Source organism: Muntiacus reevesi, chromosome 2 (genome assembly GCF_963930625.1).
Source record: "Muntiacus reevesi chromosome 2, mMunRee1.1, whole genome shotgun sequence".
Lineage (NCBI taxonomy): Eukaryota > Metazoa > Chordata > Mammalia > Artiodactyla > Cervidae > Muntiacus > Muntiacus reevesi.
The window spans coordinates 180,095,530-180,116,735 of NC_089250.1; the positions used below are offsets into that span (position 1 = coordinate 180,095,530).

The window sequence follows — 21,206 nt, forward strand, 5'->3', positions numbered from 1 at the left end:
ATGCATGTCTATGTATCCCCAGGAGCACACACATCTACGTGCATACATGTGCAGGAGGTGCGTGTGTGTCTCCAGCAGGGATCTCAGGCACACATGGCCTCACTGTGGTATCTGGGTTGAGTGACACGTGTGGTGTGTTTCTGTTCTGTGGGTACTGGAGCAGAGCTTCCCACGTGTGTCCACACTGTGTGCGCTGTGGGGCAGGGAGGGTGTGCAGGCAGCCTTGATGGGAGGGCCATGCCTGTCACACATGCCTGGTGCCCGGCCTCCAGCTTTCACTACATCTGCCCCCGCTTGGCAGGGCCAGCTCACTCAGGACCACATGCTCATCGAGCCAGCCACATACAAGCCGAGACACTGACCCTGGGGGACTGACGGTTGGAAGGAACAGCTGAGGGCCACTCCCCGGCCCCTGGAAGGCCAGCCACAGCATTGACAGCTGGAGGGCACCCAAGCCGGTGGGGACAGTCCCTCCTGAAAGCTGTCCAGTGAGTCCCTGTCCAGCTGGCCCAACAGTGACACCTAGAGTCTGTAGAAGGTGGAGTTCAGGGGGTGGACCCCATGGGAGGTGGGCAGTCTCACCCTGGGCCCCAGCACTGACCCCTGGAGTCTGGCCGGTCAGCTCTGAAGCGCTCAGTCGTCGCTTGGTGATGGGGTTTCCACCTACTCCAGAGCCCAGGCTGGGTGGAGGACGCTCCCTACAGGCCAGTGAGTGCAGGAGGAAGATGCTCGCTGCCCTATGTGGGCTCAGCCTCCAGGGCACCCCAGGCCCCAGGTGGACAGATGACCATAGCAACACAGCAAGTGCTGGGCTATAGACAGGCCTTCTGTCCCCAGCTTTGCCACGTGCTGCTCATGGGATCTGGCCCCACCACCCCGCTTTACAGATGGGGAGACTGAGGCCCGCCTGGCCAAGCAGGTGAGCGGGAGCAGGATTGGGCCCTAATGGCGGGGTTGGGCTCCTGAGCTGCCAGCATCATGCCCCCTGGAGTGTGACCGCTGTGGGCTGCCCACAGTATGTTGTGGGGGGCAGATGGGCGGGTGGACCCCGTGTCTGGGTTCTGAGGTCTTAGTCCAGGGGCCAGTAGTGGGGGGCAGGCTACCCATAGGGAGCAGGTCAAGATCTGGCCCTGGGGGCTCTCGGAGGGGCTGGGGGGCTCTCAAGGGAGAGAAGCTAGCCTATGGGGCATCTCCAGGGCAGCTGGCACCCATGGGCCCTGCCACCCTCCCACCTTGCCTTATTGCCCTTTGTGGCTGCCTGTCTGTCAAGTCCAGCCCTTTTCCCATCTGTCTTGTCGCTTGCTCTGCAGGCTCAGCCCCTGGTCCCTGAGCAGGCTTGTGCTCTGCAGCGGGTCCTGTGTGCCCTTGGCTTTCCCCCAGGCCCTCCCCACCAGTAGGTCCCACTCTGCTGCCCAGCAGTCAGGGTTGGCCCCAGGCCCCAGCCTGACTGACCTCCCAGGCCCCTCGGCACGAAGCAAGGCTTGGAGCCTGGCATGTGGCAGTGGCTGTGTGCCCCCGTCCCTGTGGCGGGTGGTGAGGGCAGGGGTGGGGGCAAATTCCTGGCTCCGGAAGGGAGGGGGTGGGGTAGACTTTGGCCCCCTGGCCTCACCAGCAGCTTCCTGGGATCTGAGGGTGGTGGACAGCGGTGGTGCCGGCCGGCTGGAGAAAAACGATTCTCTGTCCTGGCACGGGAAACGCCCTTGTGAGTCCAGGACCTGGGCTCCAGGGAGACGTAAAGGGAGCCTCACCTGCCCCACGGTGCCCAGTTGCTGGGGCACAAGGACAGAGACCTGGCCACTCCCTGGGGTGCTGTGGGGTGGCCCGGCCTGAGCTGGGCAGGGAGGCCACCTGCAAGGGAAGCTGTCAGGATGGTCCTGCCGCAGCTGCAGCCCCTGCAGGCCCAGACCCTCTGGCAGGTGCCAGCAGCTGGGAAGCAACAGGGTGTGTCCGGGAGACTTTCAAAGTCCACTGCAGGGGGACAGGTTGTGAGGGGCCGGGGGCAGCAGCAGTGACCCCTGTGGCGGCAGCAGGCATGATGGTTGAGCTGCGTCCAGGAGGCGTAGCGGGTGTGGCCACAAGGGGGCCTGGGGAGGGGCCGGAAGCCTGTGCTAGGTGGGCTGGCGGCAAGTCCTTCAGGGACCACCCTTCATCCTCCACGCAGACGCTCACCAGCAGGGGCTGCGGGCGGAGCCTGCACTGGGGGTGAGGGGCTCAGGGCAGCCAGGCCCACACAGCCCCTGAGACTCCGCAGGGGCCCGAGGAGGGGAGGAAACAGTAGGGTGGGGGTGGCAGGTGGGCAGGGAGAGGAGGGCAGAGGGGGGAGGCAGTGGGAGGGAGGTGGAGGGGCCGTCCTTGGTGAGGACAGAGGGGCTGGGAGTGCGCGGAGGGGAGACTATCCTACCCCACTCCAGGCTGATGGAGGCTGGCGTTGGCCCGCCGCGGTAGCCATCTGTTTGTGCAGGTTGTTGCCCTGTGGACCCCCCCAGTGCTGTTAGGGATGAGGGGATGGAGGCACAGGGAGCAGGGGCAGGGTCTCTGCAGAGACCCTTCGGGCAGGCAGCTGCCTCTGGCTCCACCCTGGCTGAGTTCTCGCTGTGATCACAGGTGGGTTGAGCCCAGAGCCCCACAAAGGGGCCTGTCTGCCTTAGTCAGCCGGGAGGAAGGGCCTCACTTGAGTGGGCACAGTGATGTGGTGCATGACCGCTAACTGCCTGGAGGCCCATGCACGTGCCCCCAGCCCCCATCCTCTGCCCTGTGGCATTCTAAGATGTTGGAATTCCCAAGGCTGGCACTCTGGGCAGCAGCTCTACGGGGAACCCTGGTGGATGCTCTGATGCTTTTGGCTGGGGGCCTGGGAGTCCTCCAGGGATGCAGCTGACCCAGCTTCTGTGCCCAGCCCCCACCCAGGGCTGCAGGCTGTTCTCTGCATGTGGGGTGGTGGGCAGGTCAGCAGCCAGGACCACAGGGTCCATCCTCGCTCCTGCTGGGGACCTAGGGCAAAGGTCTGCCCCGTGCAGGGGTGGGGGTGGGGGACCAGGCCCCCCCCCCCCCAAAGCCCCCACATCAGGCACATTCATGGCCACTCGCATGTTGTCACTGAGCATTTATTCTCCATCCTCAGAGCCCAGCTGGGGCTGCAGCTGGGCAGCGTTGTTGGGATGGACAGACTACCTGGCTCCCCTTGCTTCCGGCAGAGGTCCTGCCTGGGGACTGTCAGGCAGGTGGTGGAGTCAGCGGCTGCACCTAGGGGCCTGGAAGACCCCACGGGGCAGTGCTCAGGGTGGGCCTGCAGGAATGGCATGTGGTGGGGGTTGGGGGGCTGATGGCACATGTGTGGCTCACACCCACCTCCACATGAGACGCTCAGTATATGAGTAGGGGGGGCCCAGAATCTGGCAGAAGCGAAGGCACAAGGTAGGACCAGCCTGGCACAGGGGGCAGGGGGCAGAGTGTCGAGGTCTGCAGACGGAGGACCCAGCCAGGCTGGGGATGGTGGGCACAGAGGTCCAAGCAGAGCAGTATGCAGCAGGGTGCTCTGGGGGGTGGGCTGGGGGGCCAGAAGGAGCCCACCTGAGGCTGGCCCAGGTCCTGGCTTTGCCTCTTGCAAGGTGACCCCAATCACGTCTCAAGTCAGTCACTGGAGCTGAGGCTCTAAAACCAGGGAGGCGCTGCTGAGGCTGTTTGGAGAGCGGTGTTGGGACAAAGGCCCGCGTGGGTCCTGCCCTAAGAGCCCTGTCCTCTGCGGTCTCAGCTGCCCGGCTCCAGGCCTGGCCACTGCAGGGACTGTCCAGGGCTCTGACCAGCAGCCCGGTCCTGCAGGGTCCCAGCCTGCTGTTCCCATCCTAGCATGATGCTCTCAGTTGTCTGGCTCCAGTGTCCACTCCGACAGCCACTGCAGGCAGGAGGCCCGCTGCACCTCTGTCTCGGGGGGCGGTGGGGGCCGGCCTGGCCCAGGCAGGGGCGTGCAGGGGCTGCAGGGCCCAGGGCCTCCTTCTGAGGGGTCAGGGTCCGGGGCGGCCCGCAGGACCTGGACAAGCTCGTCCAGCGGCTGCAGCTGGGTATGAGGGCTCCAGCAGGCATCGAGGGAGGGCACGAAGGGGTCGGGCGTGCAGACCTCCACGCACTCAGCGCTCATGGGGATGCGCAGGTAGAAAGCGTGCAGCATCATACGGAACGGCTGGTCCTCCTGGCTCGAGGCCTGGCCATAGGTCAGGTCCCCCACGATGGGGTGGCCGAGGGCGCTGCAGTGCACGCGCAGCTGGTGCGTCCGGCCTTTGGGGAGGAGAGGGGGCCAGTCAGGTGGGAGTACAACCCCATGCCCACCCCAAACCCATTCATATCATGCTCAGTGCTGTCCTTGAAGCTTCTTGCAGCCCCTGAGGACATCAGACCTCCCTGTGCTTCATGCCACAAAGTCAGAGCTCAAAACATAAGTGACTTCTGGGACGCTGCTGGTGAGGGCAGGGCCAAAGCAGCACCCAGTCAGCTGAGAACCCAGACCAGAGAGACCTCATATGGGGCAAGAAGCTGTAGGCTCTGAGGTTGCGTGGGGGGCAGGAGTGAGCCTGGTCAGCATGCTGGGGGCTCCCGGGCAGGTTCCTCCCCTGCAGGGTGGGGACACTGGTGCCCTGTGCCGGGAGAGGCCGAGGCAGGACATGGTCAGCAGAGAGCAGGGACCCTGGGCACACATTCGGGACACACCTGTGAGGGGCTGCAGCAGCACTTTGGAGACTGGGTCGCCTGCATACAGCCCGTGTTCCAGGACCACCAGCTCTGTGAGGCTTGGTTTTGGGTTCTCACAACCTGAGGGGAGCGAGGCAAGCTCAGAGAGATGGCTGGGCCAGCTCCAGGGCTGAGTCCACCGCAGCCCGGTCACGTGCCCCGGTTGCCCCAGCTCATCCAGGGTCCCCACTGGACGGCTGTGTCCCTGGCTCCCCCACCTCCTGTCCTCCGTACCCTGTGTGCCTTCAATGCACATGGTGTGGGTCCGGCCTTCTGTGCTGTTCTTGCCGATGGAGTAGCTGATGGTCATCCGGCTCTCCTGGACGTGCCCCCGCACCTGCCAGGTAGGGGGTCACATGCTGCTCATGGGGTCACCCGCCACTGCTGGGAAGCCCACCTGAGATCCACAGCCTACCAACGTGGACGGAGGGCTGGAGTCTCCTGCCCCAAGGACCAGCCCGGCCTTACCAGAGCCAGATAAGCCTTGGTCACTCGCCGGTCCTTGAAGCACCTGTATGCACTGCCTGCGGCCGCCTTGTTCAGAGCCACACAGAGTGCCCCGCTGGTGGAGAAGTCCAGTTGGTGGCAGAACCTAGCATGGGGCAGAGACTCACTGGGTTGGGGGCTGCGTCCCCCCCCTCCCCCGGTGGAGGCCACTGTGGGTACCTGAACCCGTAGTAGGTGTCAGGGTCGGCCAGCTCCGGGAAGCGGTGCCGCAGCTGCTTCTGGAGGGTCAGCGTCTCCCGCCAGGCTTTGCTGTCGATGCGCACGTCCCAGTGCTTGTTCACCACCAGGAAGTCACGGCTCCGGTATACGACACACAGGTTCTCCACACTGCCTGGCTCCATGGTGGCTGCAATGGGGGGCAAGTGCGTGGAGCGGGGTTACTGGCTGCCCAACCTGCATCACAGCCCTGCCCACCTGGCCTGAGCACCCCTGCTCCCCAGGGCCGTCAGTCTGAAGCCACTGACGCTGTCAGGTAAGCTTGTAGACCGACTGTGTGCCTGCACTCCCAACCTCTGAGTGGGATGAGCAGGGCGTCTACTGGTTGGGGGCTCTGGCCAGGAGCAGGCAAGCTAGTGGTGCCCTGAACTCTGGCTGTGGGGCGGTCCTGCCCAGACCCGGGCCTGGGGGGATAAGCAGTCCTGCCCTCCAGCCTGCTCCCACGGATTCTTCCCGAGGCGGGCCACACACACGTGATAGTGGCCTTTTCCTGAGTGGGGCGGGTACAGAGCAGGAGACGGGGCCCTCTCTCGCCCACGGAGACGCCCCCTGCTCTGGCTCCCCTCCGCGGAACTCTCGCCTCCTCTCATGGACACCGGCAGAGGGGTGCCCGGCGGACTTCCGATGCAAATCCTTCCCGTGCCCCTGCCCACTCCGGGATCGACCTGCAGCTGGGCTGCGCCGTCCGGGCTTCCGATGCCGCGGCCTGTCCCTGGTTCCCGCACTCGTGTCCTGCGCCTCGTGGCCCAGTGGTCCCGGAGCAGTAACTCAGACCACAGAGGCGCGCCTGGCTGGGCCCGGCCTGCACTCTCAGCCCCGCCCACGTCCCGCCCACGGCACGGACGGGCGGTCCATTTGACCAATGGAGGCCGCCGGGTCCCGCGGCTCCCCCTCTGGCTTCAGGACTCGGCCCCGCCCAGCGTGCGCGCGCAGCCCCGCCCACTCCCCGCCCTTCCTCCTGGCCAATGGAGAGCGCCGCCGGGCACGCCGGCTGTTGATTGGTGGTGCCGGGTCGCTGGGGGCGGGAGCGGCGCGCGGGGCGCGGGAGGTTCGGAGCCGAGTCCCCGAGGCGGGCAGCTGTGAGGACCGCAGCCATGGAGGACTACGAGCGAGAGCTCTACGGCGTCGAGGACGATTTCGACAACCAGTTCGCGGCCGAGCTCGAGGTGCTGGCCGAGCTAGAAGGTAGGCGGGGGCATCGCCGCGGCCTCGTCCCAGGTAGCTTGACGGAAGCCTGGCCCTCCCGGGGAGTCCAGGAGGGCTGCTCCGAGGGCCGCGCAGGGGCGAGGCCGCAACCCCCTTGCAGAGAGCAGGGCCCTGCAGCGGCGCTGGCCGCGAGGGCTGTGGCTGTGTGTGCAGACGAGCTGCTCCGGATGACTGCTGTGGGCCTTCCTTCCGCAGGGACAGCCGCCCTATCGCCTTCCAGGGATCCCCGACCCACTGTGGGTCGGCCCCGCCTGACGTTCGAGGAGGCCATTGCTGGAGGGGAGACTGCCATTCACTGCTCTCCAGGCGGACCTCCAAGGAGCAGCAAGGGCAGTGTCAGAAAGAGGCAGCTGGCTTCTGACATCCAGGGGGACAGATACCTGCCCCCTAGTACGTTTTTGGGGCCCAGAGCATAGGGGTGGGGTGCAAGGCTGGGGAAGGCCCTCTATTCCTTCCATGTCTCCCCAGCTCCCCAAATCAAACGGTCCAGGCTGCAGGCTGTCAGGAGACTGAACTTTAGGTCGGAAGAGATGGAAGAGATGACGCCTCCTGACTCCCCGACTCTGGACATCACTCCCCCACCAAGTCCTGAGATACCTGATGAGCTGTGGGGCGAGGGGTGTGTAACTTGGGGCAGAGGCATCTCTGGGGGCCTTGGAAGGATGCCATTCCTCCAACAAGGTCTTGGGGCCTGGGGCAGGTCTGGGTCCATGGCTCTTCCCTGAGGATCCCACAATTGTGGTTCCCTCCCAGGCCCTTAGACGCCGGGGCTGATGCGGGTCTCACTCAGGCCTCGCTGGCCACCCACAATCCTGTCTTGCGGCGGCCCCCAGTCTTGGAAGACTATGTTAATGTGACCTCCACGGGTGGCGACCGGGCCTTTCTGGTGCTTCGGGCTGACCCAGTGGGCACTGGGGTGCAGGTGGGTGCCGTGCAGTCACGAGCCGGTACATGGACATCATATGCCCACTCAGACTCCGGGCACCCTTCTAGAGGTCCACCCTGCCTCTGGTCTTGCATTCAGGAGGGCCACCTTCTTTCTCCTCCTCCTCCATCTTTTCTCCCCCTTTTCTCCTCTTTTTTCTACCTTTTCCTTCACCCTCCTCCTTAGATCTGCTGCCATCCCAGTGACCCCTTGGGGTCTGTGGCGAGAAGAGGCTCCTTGTGGCTGTGGGTGCTAGGGAATGCCACATGGATCCCTGAGCACCGCTGGGAGGGAGCTGTGGCAACCCCATAACTAGAAGGGAGTGACTGATGCCCATTTTCCCCCACAGAGCCCTTTCCGTGACACCCAGTGGTGTGGCCGTGGCCAGCTGGACCTGCTGGGCGTGCCTTTTGCCTCCCTGAAGGAGAAGGTCGACAGCGAGGTGGGGGCTGCTGGGGTTTTCTGGGAGGGGAGGGGTGGCTCCAGGGTGACTGGCGGCTGAGCTGTTTTGATCTAATTTGCACAGCGGCGGCAGCGACTGCTGGAAGAGGCCCAGCGGCTCTCGGACACGCTATGCAGGTGACACGGTGGCCTCTCCACCCCGGGATCCTCACTAGTCCTTGAACTGCTGACCCCTAGAGTGCATTCCAGTGCATGCAGGGGGTAGTCCCTGCATGGGGTTAAGGCCCAGCGGCTCAGGGCACAATGCTCTCCAGTCTCAGGTCACAGGAGATGGAGGAGGAGACTCAGCCCTCAGGGGCGCCTGAGGAGGAGCCAGCCGACAGCCAGGACGCCTCCCAGCATTGCCTCTGGGTGGATGAGTTTGCACCCCAGCGCTACACGGAGCTGCTCAGTGATGACGTGAGGCCTTGTTTTTGCTCAAGTGTGACTGGCTTCTTTGTTGCTGAGAGAAAAGAACTCAGGGCCTAGCAGGTCCTTGTGTTGCCAGTCCACAGGGGTGTCAGGATTTATGGGAAGGATTTGATTAGCTTTGTTGGATTGTGTTGGTAGATGGAGAAACTGAGGCCAGTTTGGGCCTTTCACTGGTCACTCAGCCTCAGCGTCCCTGCATGTGTCTCTGGGCTTTTAAGAGTAGGCTGACATGAGGGGCAGGCATGAGGAAAACCCCCTCAGGCCAGGCCTCTCTTCTTTCAGTTCACTAACCGCTGCCTTCTCAAGTGGCTGAAGCTGTGGGACCTAGTGGTGTTTGGCCGAGAGAAGCCTGCCCGGAAGCCTAGGCCCGGTGTGGAACCAGCCCGTGGTGGCAAGGAGACCACAGCTTCCAGCAAGTGGAAAAGCCATGAACAAGCGCTCGAGGAGATGCTGGAGGCTGAACTGGACCCAAGTGGGCGGCCCCGGCAGAAGGTGAGTGCACCTGACTGTGCAGCACACATGTCCAATGGCTGTATTCTGGGTGGCTGGTGCCTTTGCAGCCTCTGCGGGCCATGAGGCACATTTACTGCCCCCGAGGCTGTGATGATGTCAGTGTCTTGGTGTGGAGTGTCAGCAATTTGAGCTGGGACTGAGTCTTCTAATTACTTAGACAAAGGCAGCAGGACTTGAAGGGCCCTACACTTTCCCATAGTGATTACAGTGGAATGCGGGTGGGTTTCAGGCGTCAGTCATGTCAGTAATAGCTGTGTCTGTCAGGTCTCAATGTCACTCAACTGACATGAGGCTTTACTCTCTATTTGCGCCACGAGCAGGCAGGGACTTGTTCTCCTTTGGTGATAGGGGTAGGGCAGGGCAACATCCTCTGACACCGCACTTTGTGGGATGGGATTTTGTCTCTGGCAGTTGGGCCAGGGACTCCCAAAGTCTGTGAGGCGGGGCAGGTTGCAGCGCATTTTCTCCTGCCTTGGCTGCAGGTGGCACTGCTGTGTGGGTCCCCAGGGCTGGGCAAGACCACCCTGGCCCACGTGATTGCGCGGCATGCTGGGTACTGTGTGGTGGAGATGAATGCGAGGTGAGTGGGGGAAGGCCGGGCCTCCCTCTGTCCTAACGCGTCTGGCGACTGGGACACAGCCCTAAATGCCTGGTTTGGAGGTGGGGACTGGTGTCTCAGGTGCATGGCGGTGGCATGGTCCACACATCTCAGGGCTCCTGGGACTTGGCGTGGTGTCAGGGGGTGGCTTTGTGTAGTATCTTTGAGTGGTAGGCGTGGTGGCTCTGCCCTGGGGGACCGTCCGGCTGGGGACACTGACTGCCCTGACATTTGCTCCTGGGCCTTCTGGTTCCAGTGATGACCGCAGCCCTGAAGCCTTCCGCTCGCGCATCGAGGCGGCCACGCAGATGGAGTCCGTCCTGGGTTCTGGTGGGAGACCCAACTGCCTGGTCATTGACGAGATCGATGGGGCCCCCACGGTGGGCCTCCTGGGTAGGCCAGCAGGTGGGCTGGTCCTCCTGCAGTGGGGGACTATGACTCACTACCATCTGCATGTCCCCCCAGGCCGCCATCAATGTTCTCCTGAGTGTCTTGGACCGCAAGGGCCCACAACAGGCAGAGCCAGGGGGCCCCTCTGTGCCCACAGGTGGGGGGCGGCGGCGCCGGGCAGAGGGGGGTCTCCTGATGAGGCCCATTATCTGCATCTGCAACGACCCGTGAGTAGGGGGCGTGGGACCTCTGTCGGGGGGCAAGGTCTCCGCTGGGACGCTTGTCCCTCGCTTCTCTCGCTGCTGGACTCAGGCAGCGCCCTGGCCAGGCGGGGCTCACTGTGCATGCCCTGGTTCCGCAGGTTTGTGCCCTCTCTGCGGCAGCTGAAGCAGCAGGCCCTCCTGCTCCACTTCCCACCCACGCTGCCCTCCAGGCTCACGCAGCGGCTCCAGGAGGTCTGTGAGGGTTGCCCTCCCTCCGCCATCCTCCCGTGGCCCGCCAACTGCTCCTAGGACATTGGGTGGAGGTCCTGATCCAGTTTGTTCTCTGGTTGTGGGTGGTTCCAAGGCACAACCGAGCTCCTTCCGCAGGGCTCTTCGGCCTTTGCTCCCCGTCAGACAGGAGCTGTTTCTAGGGAGGCAGTGGCTACAGGGCAGGGCTCAGGGGACACCCATCCTCCCACCTCTCTGCAGATCTCCCTGCGGCGGGGCATGCGGGCCGACCCCGGGGTGCTGGCAGCCCTCTGCGAGAAAACAGACAATGACATCCGCGCCTGCATCAACATCCTGCAGGTGGGCAGGTGGTATGGTGCGGGGGCGGAAGACAGGGGCGGCCAGCGCCCTCTCCACGCCTCCCCTGTGTCCATTTCCTGCTGGAGTGAGGGTCAGCCATCCTCACCCTCCCTGACCCCATGTCTAGTTCCTGCACAGGCGGGGCCAGCGGGAGCTGAGCGTTCAGGCCATTCAGAGCATGCGCATTGGCCTGAAGGATCAGCGCAAGGGGCTCTTTTCCGTGTGGCAGGAGGTCTTCCAGCTGCCCCGGGCCCAGAGGTAGGCAGTCCAGCCTTGGCCTGGAAGGTCCACGGTACCCTCACCCTGGGAAGCCAGCTAGCTCTGCTTTTGCTGACGGAGCCGTGGCGCCCTACCCTCCTGCAAGACCTCAGGGTGCCCTAAACATGCACAAGTCGGTGCTGCCGAGAGGATGAGGGTGGATAGGGCTGGGTCTGGGTGATGGGGCGGGGGCTCCACTCCAGCCTCAGCTGCCCCTGCAGGCGCCGCATGGGTCAGGACCCAACCCTGCCCACCCACATGCTCCTGCTTGGGGACCGGCTCTCAGGCTCGGGGCCCCTCGCTGCTGAGACACCCCTGACTGCAGCCGCGCAGCGTTTCTACCACATCTTGCACATAGCCGCATCTGCAGGCGAGCACGACAAGGTGGTCCAGGTAACCGTGCTCCACCTCCAGTCTCGTGGGGGTTGGGGGGCGGGAAGCCTGGTTCTGGCAGCGTTTTTCGACCCCAACCAGCAACTGACTGGGGCTCGCATGCTTCAGTGGTGCTGAGCTCGAGGAGAACCGGGTGGACCCGGTGTTTGGGAGGCCTCTGAGAGGGAGCAGGGTCAGGCAGGAGGAAGGACTGACTGTGCCAGGAGGGGACGGCTGGCGGGGAACGGTGGGATCTCTATGTCTGCTCTTGGGGAAGTATCTAAAGGGCCCAGCAGTGGCAGTGGGGCTGGATTCCAGATGTGAGCTGTGGGAACGGGGACATGGGTGCAGGTGGGGTGGAGAGCAGGTGGCAGGTCGCCCTACCTCCACCCCCGGGAAGCCTGTGTAAGCCGCCTCCTTGGCTAAGCAGCTTTGGATTAGCAGCTGGGGATCCTTGCAAATCCGGAAAACCACTGTGTGGAGGGCAGCGTGGTGGCTGGAGGGGAGGGACTCCCACGTGCAACATGCACGGGGGCTCTGTGCCCTTGACCCTGGTGGACAGAGCTTCCCTCTCCTTTAGGGGGTGACTGGGGGCTTTTTTCTCACATGTCTCGGGTCTGGGTCAGATGAGTGGGGGCAGCAGGCTAGGCCTTTCTGGCCCCCTCTTGGCCCTGGGGCCACTCGCTAGGGCTCACAGGCTGATGGGAGGAGAAGGTCCCCCAGGGTGGCGCTTGTGCTGTGGGTGGGTGCCATGTGACTGGAGGGCCTCAGGGACTGGCCCGTCCACCTGCCTGCAGGGCCTGTTTGACAACTTCCTGCGGCTGAGGCTGCGGGACTCCAGCCTGGGTGCCGTGTGCACGGCCCTCGACTGGCTGGCCTTCGACGACCTGCTGGGCCGGGCTGCCCTCCACGGCCAGAGCTTCCAGCTGATGCGCTACCTGCCCTTCCTGCTCCCGGCCTTCCACCTGCTCTTTGCTTCCAGTCACGTGCCACGGATCGCCTTCCCCAGCAGTCAGCAGGAGGTACGGCTTGTGCCCTGCCCAGGGCCAGGGTCTAGCCCGGGGTCCTGGGTGACTCGGTCCTGGTCCACCCTCCACCCCAGGCCCAGAATCGCATGAACCAGACACAGAACCTGATCCAGACCCTGGTGTCGGGCATCACGCCAGCCACCCGCAGCCGGGCTGCACCGCAGGCGCTCATCCTAGACACCCTCTGTCTGCTCCTGGACATCCTCACGCCCAAGCTGCGCCCAGTGAGTGCCTGGCCTGGAAGGGTCGTGCTTCCTGGGGCGGGTGGGACCTGCCTATGCTCAGTGCCCTGCTGGCCCACAGGTGAGCACACAGCTGTACAGTGCCCGGGAGAAGCAGCAGCTGGCCAGCCTGGTGGGCACCATGCTCGCCTACAGCCTCACCTACCGCCAGGACCGCACACCCGACGGGCAGTACGTCTACAGGCTGGAGCCGTGAGTCTGCGCAGCGCCTGGGCTGGGGGTGCTGGGGGCAGGAGGCCGGGGCGCTGGGCTCCAGGTGCCACAGCGACTGCTCAGCCAGAGTCTGAAGGCATGGTGTGAGCCTCAGTTCTCCTGTTGGAGGCTGGGGGAGTTAGTTCTAGCTCATTCCTTGCCCGAATGTGACTGTGCAGTGGAGCCCCCACTGGGGCTGACCCTGGGGCCGGAGGTGTACTGCGGAGTCCCTCAGTGCCCCCAGGAGCTGCCCCCAGAGGGCCCTCGAGCTCCCCAGGGCTCCACTCCTCTGTCCTGAGAGGGTTGTGGGGTGGAGCGCTGGCACCAGTGGGGGCTGGATGCAGGCCTTGGGCGGTAACGATGCTCGTTCCCATGCGCTCAGCCCAGCCTGAGCCCGGGCCCTGTGATGTGGTGTCAGTTCCTCCCTGGGCAGCCCTCCTCCTGCCCACGTGTGGTGGGGAAACTGAGGCTCAGGGTGAGAATGCCCCTGCTACTGTGGAGCTGAGGCACAGCAGGGCCAGGCCTGGACCCCGTCCTGCACTTTTGCGTCTGCAAGGTGGGGTCAGAGGTGCTAAGTAGCTCGTGGCCTGTCCCTGCTGACTGGGTGTCATGGGGCCTGCCCTGCCCCGCTCACCCCAAGAGCAGGAACGTGGAGGAGGTTTGCCGCTTTCCTGAGCTGCCCGCCCGTAAGCCCCTCACCTACCAGGCCAAGCAGCTCATTGCCCGTGAGGTGGAAGTGGAGAAGATGCGGCGGGTGGAGGCCTCAGCTCGGGCCAGAGATGGCTCCCAGGTGAGCTTCCCCAGGCCCTGGGCAGAGCAGGGCCCTCGGAGTGGACACGAGCCCTGCCATGGTCCTGCCCAGTCAACTGTCACTGTCTGTGACTTCTTGCAGGTGGATGGGGGTCCCCTGGGGGGCACGGGGGAGAAGGAGGTGCAGCCATCTGCCCCGTGCGACCACAAGCAGCGGCTGGAGTGTATCCTGAAGAGAGCTGCCCTGGAGGAACAGGTAGGGGCTGACCTGTCGGTGGGAGGCCGTGGGGGCGTGACTGGGGGGCCTGGGAAGGCAACTTTGGCGTGGGCTGGTTTTAAGTCCTGGAGTCCAGCTCCCTGCTGCTCAGCATGATGGCTCCGCCTGGGCCCGGTTCCCACCTAGGCAGGGTGCTGGCACCTCCTGACCTTGTCAGGGAGGAGGTGAGTGTGAGCGTGGTGGAGGGCGCATACAGAGAGGCTCAGCGGGAGGGGCCGTGGCCTCCGGGCCCTCCCCCCAGGTAGGGCTAGTTGGCTAGGGCTCAGTCCCCATGAACCTGACCAGCCTGTCTCCTTCAGCCCGAGAGGGACTTCTTCGGTCGTGTGGTTGTCAAGAGAGCAGCAGCCCCGAGCGCAGGTGTGTGTGGAGGGGTGGGTGGTGGAGGGACTGGCCGGAGTCAGGTGGAGGAACGACTGTGTGGCCCCCGCAGGGCACGAGGCCCCTGAGACTGACACGGCCGAGCGGCGCATGGGCACCGCGGTGGGCAGGAGCGACGTGTGGTTCCGCTTCAAGGAGGGCGTCTCCAATGCCGTGCGGCGCAGCCTGTACATCAGGGACCTGCTCTAGGGGGCATAGCGAGCCCCTGGGGCCTGGGCGGCCTATGCTGGAAACCCCGACCCACGCTGGACGTCCCCAGGGCCTATGCCAGACACCCTAGTCCATGTTGGACACTCTGAGGTCACGCCAGACACCCTGGACTGCACCAGACATCCCCTGATACACACCGGCTACCTAGGTGTTGGCTTTCTCTCTCCTAGAAAGTGTACAAAAGCAGCAGCATTCTCGCAGAGTCTTTATAAAAGTCACACCTTTACAGATGCGTCCACTTTACAGGGAGGCGTGAGTCTGGGCCGCGGGGCCTCACAGGATGGTGCACTTGCCCTTCTCCACCCATGGGTTGTTCTTCATCAGGTCGGGGTTCAGGAAGGGGTCCTTGGGGATCCCTTCCTCGATCCACTTGAGGAGCCTGTGGGTGGGGAGGGTAGGTGAACACGTGGGCTCCTGGCCCCCCAAGTGCTGCCTGATGGCAGTGCATGGGGGTGTGGTCTTGGCTCATACAAATGAGCACGGGGCAGGGAAATGAGACGCAAATCTTGCCAGCCTGGGGGGTGTGGCCACGGCTCCGCAGGGTGTCTTGGGGACTCACTCGGGGATGGTCTTGGATGACATCTCCCTTTTGAAGGCCAGCTGGTACTTGAGGCTCTCGACCTCCTTCTTCATCTGGGGCACATCCCACTCCTCCATGGCATCGGGGGCTTCGGAAGTGGCCAGCCTGGGGCTGGGGAGTATGGGGCAAGCCACAGAGCTGGGGGCTGCCAGCCTGCAGTCACCCTCCTGATGCACCCTCCCCCTGGTAAGCGCCCTCCACACAAAGGGACACCCGCTCACTGCCTGGGGAGTCCCCATGGCCTCTGCCACGCACTGGGGAACAGGACTGGGGCTGAGGCCACACTAATCAGGCCTCATGTGCCTGCCCCCCACCTCCCATGGGGCTCGTTAACTGCAGAGAAAACTTTCCATGCCTAGCTCTGCACCCCTACCTGCCATCGAAGCCTCACCAAGGCTGGGCCTCTGGGTTGGAGAGGGGAGGGGCAGTGTCCTGCCAACAGCAGGCCTGGTCAGGTCACTGACCCTTCAAGTGCAGGACCCATTTCCCATCCAGGTAGCAGAAGACCCTTGTGTCGGGGGCGGGACACACACATCCACACACACCCCTCCCTCTGCTTTGCATGGGCAAAGCCCACCCCAGAGCAGGTTAATCCGGGGGGCCAGGAGGGAGGGGCTGCTATTTGCATCTCTGCCTGGGGGTTGGGGTGGGGCAAGCACTGGGGGTCTTGGAGTCAGGGGCCGCCCAGCTGATCCAGGACTTGGGGCCCCTGCGGCCCCCTGCTTGCTGCCTTGTGCCTCCTCCAACTTGCCTGAATGTCTAGCCAGTGTCTGCCAGTGTGTGGGCTCCCCGGCAAAGCCACAGGTTCAGACTCGAGACCCCGCCAGCAAGTGAAGGGAGGGAAAGCCGCTCCTTGCATCCCCCTGCTCCAGCCCACTCGGGGGTCCAGGAAGCCCCTTGCTGTCCCCCAACCCCCGCCCCCATCACTGAAACTGGGAGCCAGGGGACTGGCTTCCTTGACCTGGGAAGTGTGGGCAGGGGTTGCCAGGAGTGTGACATTACCTACCTCTGGCTGTGGAAAGGGCTCCTGGGAGGGTCTACCAGGAGGGGGTGATATCTGGGGGGTAGCCAGTGGGGGCGAGAGGGGCTTCCTCCCAGAGAACCGGAGTTCCAGCACCCCACCTGGAGGCGGAGGTTCTGAGTCACGTGGGCGCAGGCCCCCCCCAGGCTGGGGGCGGGGGGCCGGTAGGCCTGTTCGCAGCCCCCGAGCCCACCGCCGCCAGCCCTACCTGCGAGGAGCCGCCGCCGCCGCGCCCGCCGCGCGCCCCTGGCCTCGGCGCACAGCGCTCGCTCGCTCAGCAAGCACTGCGGGTGGGCGGCGCACGGACGCGGTTCCCCTCGCAGCCAGCCGGCGGATGAAGGGGGCCTCTCCACCGGTTTGGCCAGCCCCTTGGGACAGGAGGAAGCCCAAAGACGGACAGGCAAGGGCGCCTCGGGGGTTGCGGCAGGGGAAGGGTCCAGGTCAGCCCAGTGGGACCTGGGCGGGCCCCGGAGTCTCTGCTCAGCACAGGGGCGAGCTCCCCAGACCTACCTTGGACGGTGACCGCGAGGACAGAGATGAGGATGGCCACGGGATGGCGAGGACGAAGTGATGGGCGAGCGAGTCGGGCACAGGCGGGCAGAGCCTGGGCAGGTGCCCCGCCCATCCCACCACCTGGGCCAGGCCCGGGCACCGCCCCCACCCTCTGCCCGCCCTCCTCAGGGCTGGGCTGACCCTGGGGAGCTGGATTCATCAGGCATACTCTGCCAGCCTTTGAGGGGTGGGAGGTGCAGCAGGAAGAGTGTAGGCTCAGCTCTGGCTCTGGGTGAGGTGTCCTCCCACTGCGCTGGGTGGGCTCGCAGGCTGCCACGTGGTGCAGAACCGAAGACCATCAGCCGGTAGATCGCACCCCGGCCCCTGGTGCTCCTCATGGGCTGGAGTCACCAGGCTGAGATGCCAGCCCCCCACCCCCACCCCCAGGCCTCCGCAGTGTCTGCTGACAGGCCCGGGGCTGCCTCACCATGGGCGTGAGCCTACTCTGACCAGGGCACCTGGGCCTGTGTGGAGTTGCTTCCTGTCCTGCATTTCCAGGCCAGCGGTGGGCAGATGGGCAGCTGTGGTGGGTGTCAGGGTCCAGGTCACCAACCAGTCCCCTCGGAGGTCAGACCCCATGGCTCCCCAGGACACCTGGGCCAGGCCTTTGACAAGTGCTCCCACTCGGGAGCGGGACAGGCCCGGGGTGCTCCCCGCCCGCCCCGGGCCCTCCCTGCTGTGATGGCAGAAAACAAGGTCAGCGGTGCCTGCCCGGCCCTCTCCCACACCGACGTGACGATGGAACAGGAGGCGCTTCTGGAACTGGGGCATGTTAGGAAAACTAGGGATTATTTCTTATGGATTTATAGGGGGGTGGAGGGGCTTAGAGCCGAGGGTGCCAGCATCCTCCTTAGGGCAGATGGCCAGCAGTTTTGACCTCACTTCCCCCACCCCCGCCTGGTTCCTCTGGTGCTCTATGACTGGGCAGGCACCCTGTTACTCGGGGTGCCTGGGGCTCTCCTGTGGCTGGGGCCCTGCTCACAAGGGGTGGGTGCTCAGGCATGGTGTTGACTCAGCCCCCAGAACTGGCTTCAAGATTTAGACTGAAACCAGGCCACCAGTCCCTGCCCCCAGCCATGCCTTCCCCACAGAGGGTGCAGGTAGAATGGGGAACCCAGGACTGCATTCTGGCCCCGGGAGGAGCCTTGGTGCGACCTGGTGGGGCACGGCCCCTGTGCTCTGCTCTGGGGCCTGTGGCGTGTGATCTCTCCTCCATGGTTCGGAGTGCTCCACTGTGACCACTGCCTTCATGATGGCACTTGAAAATACCTGGGTGTCAAAAAAAAAAAAAAAGTAAATGCCTGGGTCTAAAAAAAAAGTAAATGCCTGGGTGTCATCACCTCACCAGGATGGCAGGAACTGTGTGGGGCGTGGGGTCCTGCATTCCCGCTCTGCGTGCTGTTTCCTGGCTGTGAGCACCGGTCACACCTGCTGCCCTATGGACCCTCAGGGTTCAGAAGCGATCCCTGTGCTGACCCTGGTGGCTCCGTGGGACAGAGGCTGTGACTCCACACGGCAGTCAAGCTGATGGGTGCCTGCTCATGTGAGCCTGTGAAGCCGCTGTCTTTGGTGAAAACTGGGGGACCAGTGACTCCTATTTCACCTTCCTGGGAGTTTGGACTTGTCAACCCCAGATACCGCAGAGGGACTGGATGGGTCTGGAATGAACAGAGGCCTAGTGGTTTGCGGTGGGGGGAGGATGCTCCAGATGCAGTGACAGCTGGTGCTCCAGCTGATGCCACTTTGCAGTCACCCAGAGCAGACCCAGGGAGACCAACCGCCTTTCTGAAATTAGCTCCCCTAACTGGGCTGCTGGTGAGAATCAACAGGGCTCCTCGCTGGCCTAGAAACGGCTGTTTCAGGTCCCACGCCCATAGGGCTCCTGACTGGAGCGGGGAGCCGGCTGGGCTCCCAGGGATGTGACGGGTGTGGGGGCAGATGCAGCCAAGGCAGGGTCCTTTTGTGCTGGTTTTGGTGCTCAGGACGAGTCAGTGGTGTGTGGGGTGCTCTGACCCACTTTGAACAGGGTCCCCAAGGAGGACTCGGGGGGCAGGAAACGCCCCAACCCAATAGGACCTGCAGCCTGGTTTGGTCCTAGTGCCACTCAAACCTGTGGCCTTGCTAGGCAGGGGCCAGAGATGAGGCCGGCCTCTCACCTGGTCTGTTCTGAGTATGCAGAACATGCTGGTGACCCAGAGCCACCTGGTGCTGTCAGCTCCCTGCTTGGTCCTCCTGAAACCAGGCTCTCTTGCACGTGGTGCCCCAGGAAATGAAACGTGCAGCTGGGGCAGATCTGGCCCCATGTGCTGGCGTGATGAGGCCCGTGTGAGAACACCTCCCCTGTGTCTGCAGCTTTGCTTCGGACCTTGGGGGTGGGGTGGGGTCAGACCCTACACACAACCCTCCCATGGCAACAGGCCTGGCTTCTGGTGAGAAAACTTAAGACAAGCAGTCCATGCTGTATAACCTAGGCCTGACAGGAGACGGTGGGGGCCCAGCCTGCCCGCACCCATCCCAGGGTAGGTGGGACCCTCTCGACTACAACAGGCTGACTCCCCTCCTGAGGTCTCAGGGGATGTGCCTACTTGTCTCCCATCCCTGGAAACAGCTGTCTGAGGTGAACATGGGGATAGGAAGATTAAAAAAACTATTTCATCCAGTTAAACAGAGCTCACAAGAAACTAGGTAGTTCTTGGATAATCTTTGAGTGTTTGAAAATGACTTTCAAAAATAATTTAAGCCCTTAGACTCGTGTGTGCAAAGTGCAAACTCGTGTGTGCACAGTGAATGATTCCAGGGAATCACAGGTTCTAATTGGCGTAAGCTGTTAGTCATAAAGTCTCAGGGAAGTGACTCTGGTTAAGCAGTTTATTCTAATGGCTCTGCAGCCCACAGGTGACTCCCTCTCCTTCTCCTCCTGCTCCAGTCCTCCCATGACATTGGCTCCTGCCGGCATGTGGGTCAGGAAGACGCACATGGTCTGTACCTTGGTGCTCCTGAGGTTCAGGAAGAGGCCGAGGGCCTGCACCTGCCTAAGCACCAAACCCTCCAGTGCTCACAGGCCATGGGGGACCCCTTCTGATGAGGCCAGTGCCACTTAGGGGTCCTGCGTATTGCTGGCAGGTCTACTGGTCTGCACCCCCAAAGGGCCTTTCGCCATGAGGGTGGGTGAGTGGGAGGAATGCACACGTCAGGCCACCAGTGCGCTGTCACCCAGGCCTGCCTGGGCATGGCTCTAGGTTTTCCCTCTCGACCTGCAGCTGCACTCCCAGGTCTGTGCAGCACTGAAGAAAATTCTACCTGATCATGGGGCAGCTATGCGAGTGGAGCTGGGGGTGTGTGGAGGGCCCCCCCAACTCTGTCTCACAGCTGCCATAACCACCCCCACTCCCCTGCCCGGTGGCCAAGTGTGGTGGGCCTTGCACCTTCAGCAGGTATGCTTCTGGTCCCAAGCGATATGCCCACCATGTAGGGGTGGATGGAAGAGGCTCCTAGAAAGTTTCAGTGCCCAGAGGTTTTCCACAAAAGCAGAGGAGACACTTTAGGGAACGTTGCTGTCAGCTGGGGCTGCCTCCCACGGCAGGGATGATGCCCAGCAGTGCTCACTGCCCAGAGTAGGTCTGATGAACTGGCTGAGCAGGAAACTGAGGCCCCAAGGCTCTGGGCTTGCCCAGGTCTCACCCTCGGTTTTGTGTCCTTCATCTAGTGACTTCCCTCAAACAGCTGGAATCCCTGCCATCTGCTCATTTCATTAGAAGCTGCATTAGCTCTGGTGACTGCAGAGTGCAAGTGACTGAATGGGGACCCTCGACTATCACAAAGATCTCTCCCCAGAAAGGACCCCCGTCCTGTGCCAGGGGGCGAGGTCTCCCATGGGGACCAAGGACATCGTTCACCCCTCCCAGGTTCAGCGCAGGGCTCCCTCGCCTGGGCCACGTCTGCCACTTCTGGATGCAGTCTACGCAGACTGCTCTGCAGAACTTGACACTAGAGTTACAAGGAATCTAGAATTCAACCTCCCGGGGAAGGGTCTGTCATGTGAAACGGGGAAGGACCAAGTCAATGGGAGTCTACGCAAGGAGCAAACGCGGGAGCGCGTCCTGGACTGCGGACGGAACCGGCGGGACGGCTCCGAGGTGTGCTCGGCTCGCTGCTCGGCTTCACCTGGACGAATCTGCTCCGGGCTTGGCTTCCAGAGGACCCGGGCGGTGCGGAGCGGCGAGAGGAGCCCACGCACCGCGGGGCCCTGGCTGCTCGGGCGCTGGGACCGCAGGGCAGGCTCGGGGGGCTTCCCCTCACGGCCAGGATGAGGACAGGGAACTCGCAACAGACGCCGTTATCAGAAGTCCTAACTGGACGAGGACTCCTAGAACGGAGGCTGACGGCTAGTTTAGCTAAAGAACTTAAACGAAACAAGTTTCCGGCGCTCTTACTAGTGTTAACGTGCGGTGTTTATCGTGAAGACAGTACCGAGCGGCTCCGCGAGGGAAGGCCCGGCAGCAGGCTCCGGGTACCTCTGCTGCACCGCGATCCCCGTCGCTGCTGCTCTTCCACAGCCCGCTCTGGAAGCCCAGTGCCGCCTTGGAAGACCCCTTCCGGGTCTAA

General features: G+C 63.5%; 3 protein-coding genes across 5 annotated transcripts; 1 reads left to right on the plus strand and 2 right to left on the minus strand.

Moving 5' to 3' along the window:
- Positions 1 to 3,100: 3,100 nt before the first annotated feature.
- RPUSD1 (RNA pseudouridine synthase domain containing 1) lies at positions 3,101 to 6,248 on the minus strand. Its single transcript, XM_065920229.1, has 6 exons — positions 6,111 to 6,248; positions 5,389 to 5,575; positions 5,191 to 5,314; positions 4,957 to 5,059; positions 4,702 to 4,803; positions 3,101 to 4,272 (listed from the first exon to the last, which is right to left on the minus strand). Exons 2-6 carry the CDS (start codon positions 5,568 to 5,570, stop codon positions 3,857 to 3,859), a joined length of 927 nt encoding a protein of 308 aa, XP_065776301.1. The 5' UTR covers positions 5,571 to 5,575; positions 6,111 to 6,248; the 3' UTR covers positions 3,101 to 3,856.
- Positions 6,249 to 6,481: 233 nt separating this feature from the next.
- On the plus strand, positions 6,482 to 14,466 carry CHTF18 (chromosome transmission fidelity factor 18). The gene is made up of 22 exons (XM_065920230.1): positions 6,482 to 6,630; positions 6,847 to 7,041; positions 7,120 to 7,270; positions 7,405 to 7,573; positions 7,926 to 8,018; positions 8,103 to 8,155; positions 8,293 to 8,437; positions 8,732 to 8,941; positions 9,445 to 9,542; positions 9,817 to 9,940; positions 10,026 to 10,177; positions 10,312 to 10,405; positions 10,643 to 10,741; positions 10,869 to 10,999; positions 11,221 to 11,392; positions 12,169 to 12,393; positions 12,474 to 12,623; positions 12,703 to 12,833; positions 13,479 to 13,623; positions 13,726 to 13,839; positions 14,160 to 14,217; positions 14,291 to 14,466. Exons 1-22 carry the CDS (start codon positions 6,540 to 6,542, stop codon positions 14,425 to 14,427), a joined length of 2,937 nt encoding a protein of 978 aa, XP_065776302.1. The 5' UTR covers positions 6,482 to 6,539; the 3' UTR covers positions 14,428 to 14,466.
- A 200-nt stretch (positions 14,467 to 14,666) lies between these two features.
- On the minus strand, positions 14,667 to 21,165 carry GNG13 (G protein subunit gamma 13). 3 transcript variants are annotated; one of them, XM_065920232.1, is made up of 4 exons: positions 21,035 to 21,165; positions 16,560 to 17,870; positions 15,008 to 15,139; positions 14,667 to 14,827 (listed from the first exon to the last, which is right to left on the minus strand). In XM_065920232.1, the coding sequence occupies exons 3-4, from the start codon at positions 15,103 to 15,105 to the stop codon at positions 14,722 to 14,724; spliced, it is 204 nt and encodes a 67-aa protein (XP_065776304.1). In that variant the 5' UTR covers positions 15,106 to 15,139; positions 16,560 to 17,870; positions 21,035 to 21,165; the 3' UTR covers positions 14,667 to 14,721. The 3 variants fall into 3 exon arrangements, with proteins under 3 accessions (XP_065776304.1, XP_065776305.1, XP_065776303.1); XM_065920233.1 differs by lacking the exons at positions 16,560 to 17,870; positions 21,035 to 21,165 and adding exons at positions 15,402 to 15,460; positions 16,035 to 16,048; XM_065920231.1 differs by lacking the exons at positions 16,560 to 17,870; positions 21,035 to 21,165 and having other exon boundaries at positions 15,008 to 15,373.
- Positions 21,166 to 21,206: the final 41 nt, after the last annotated feature.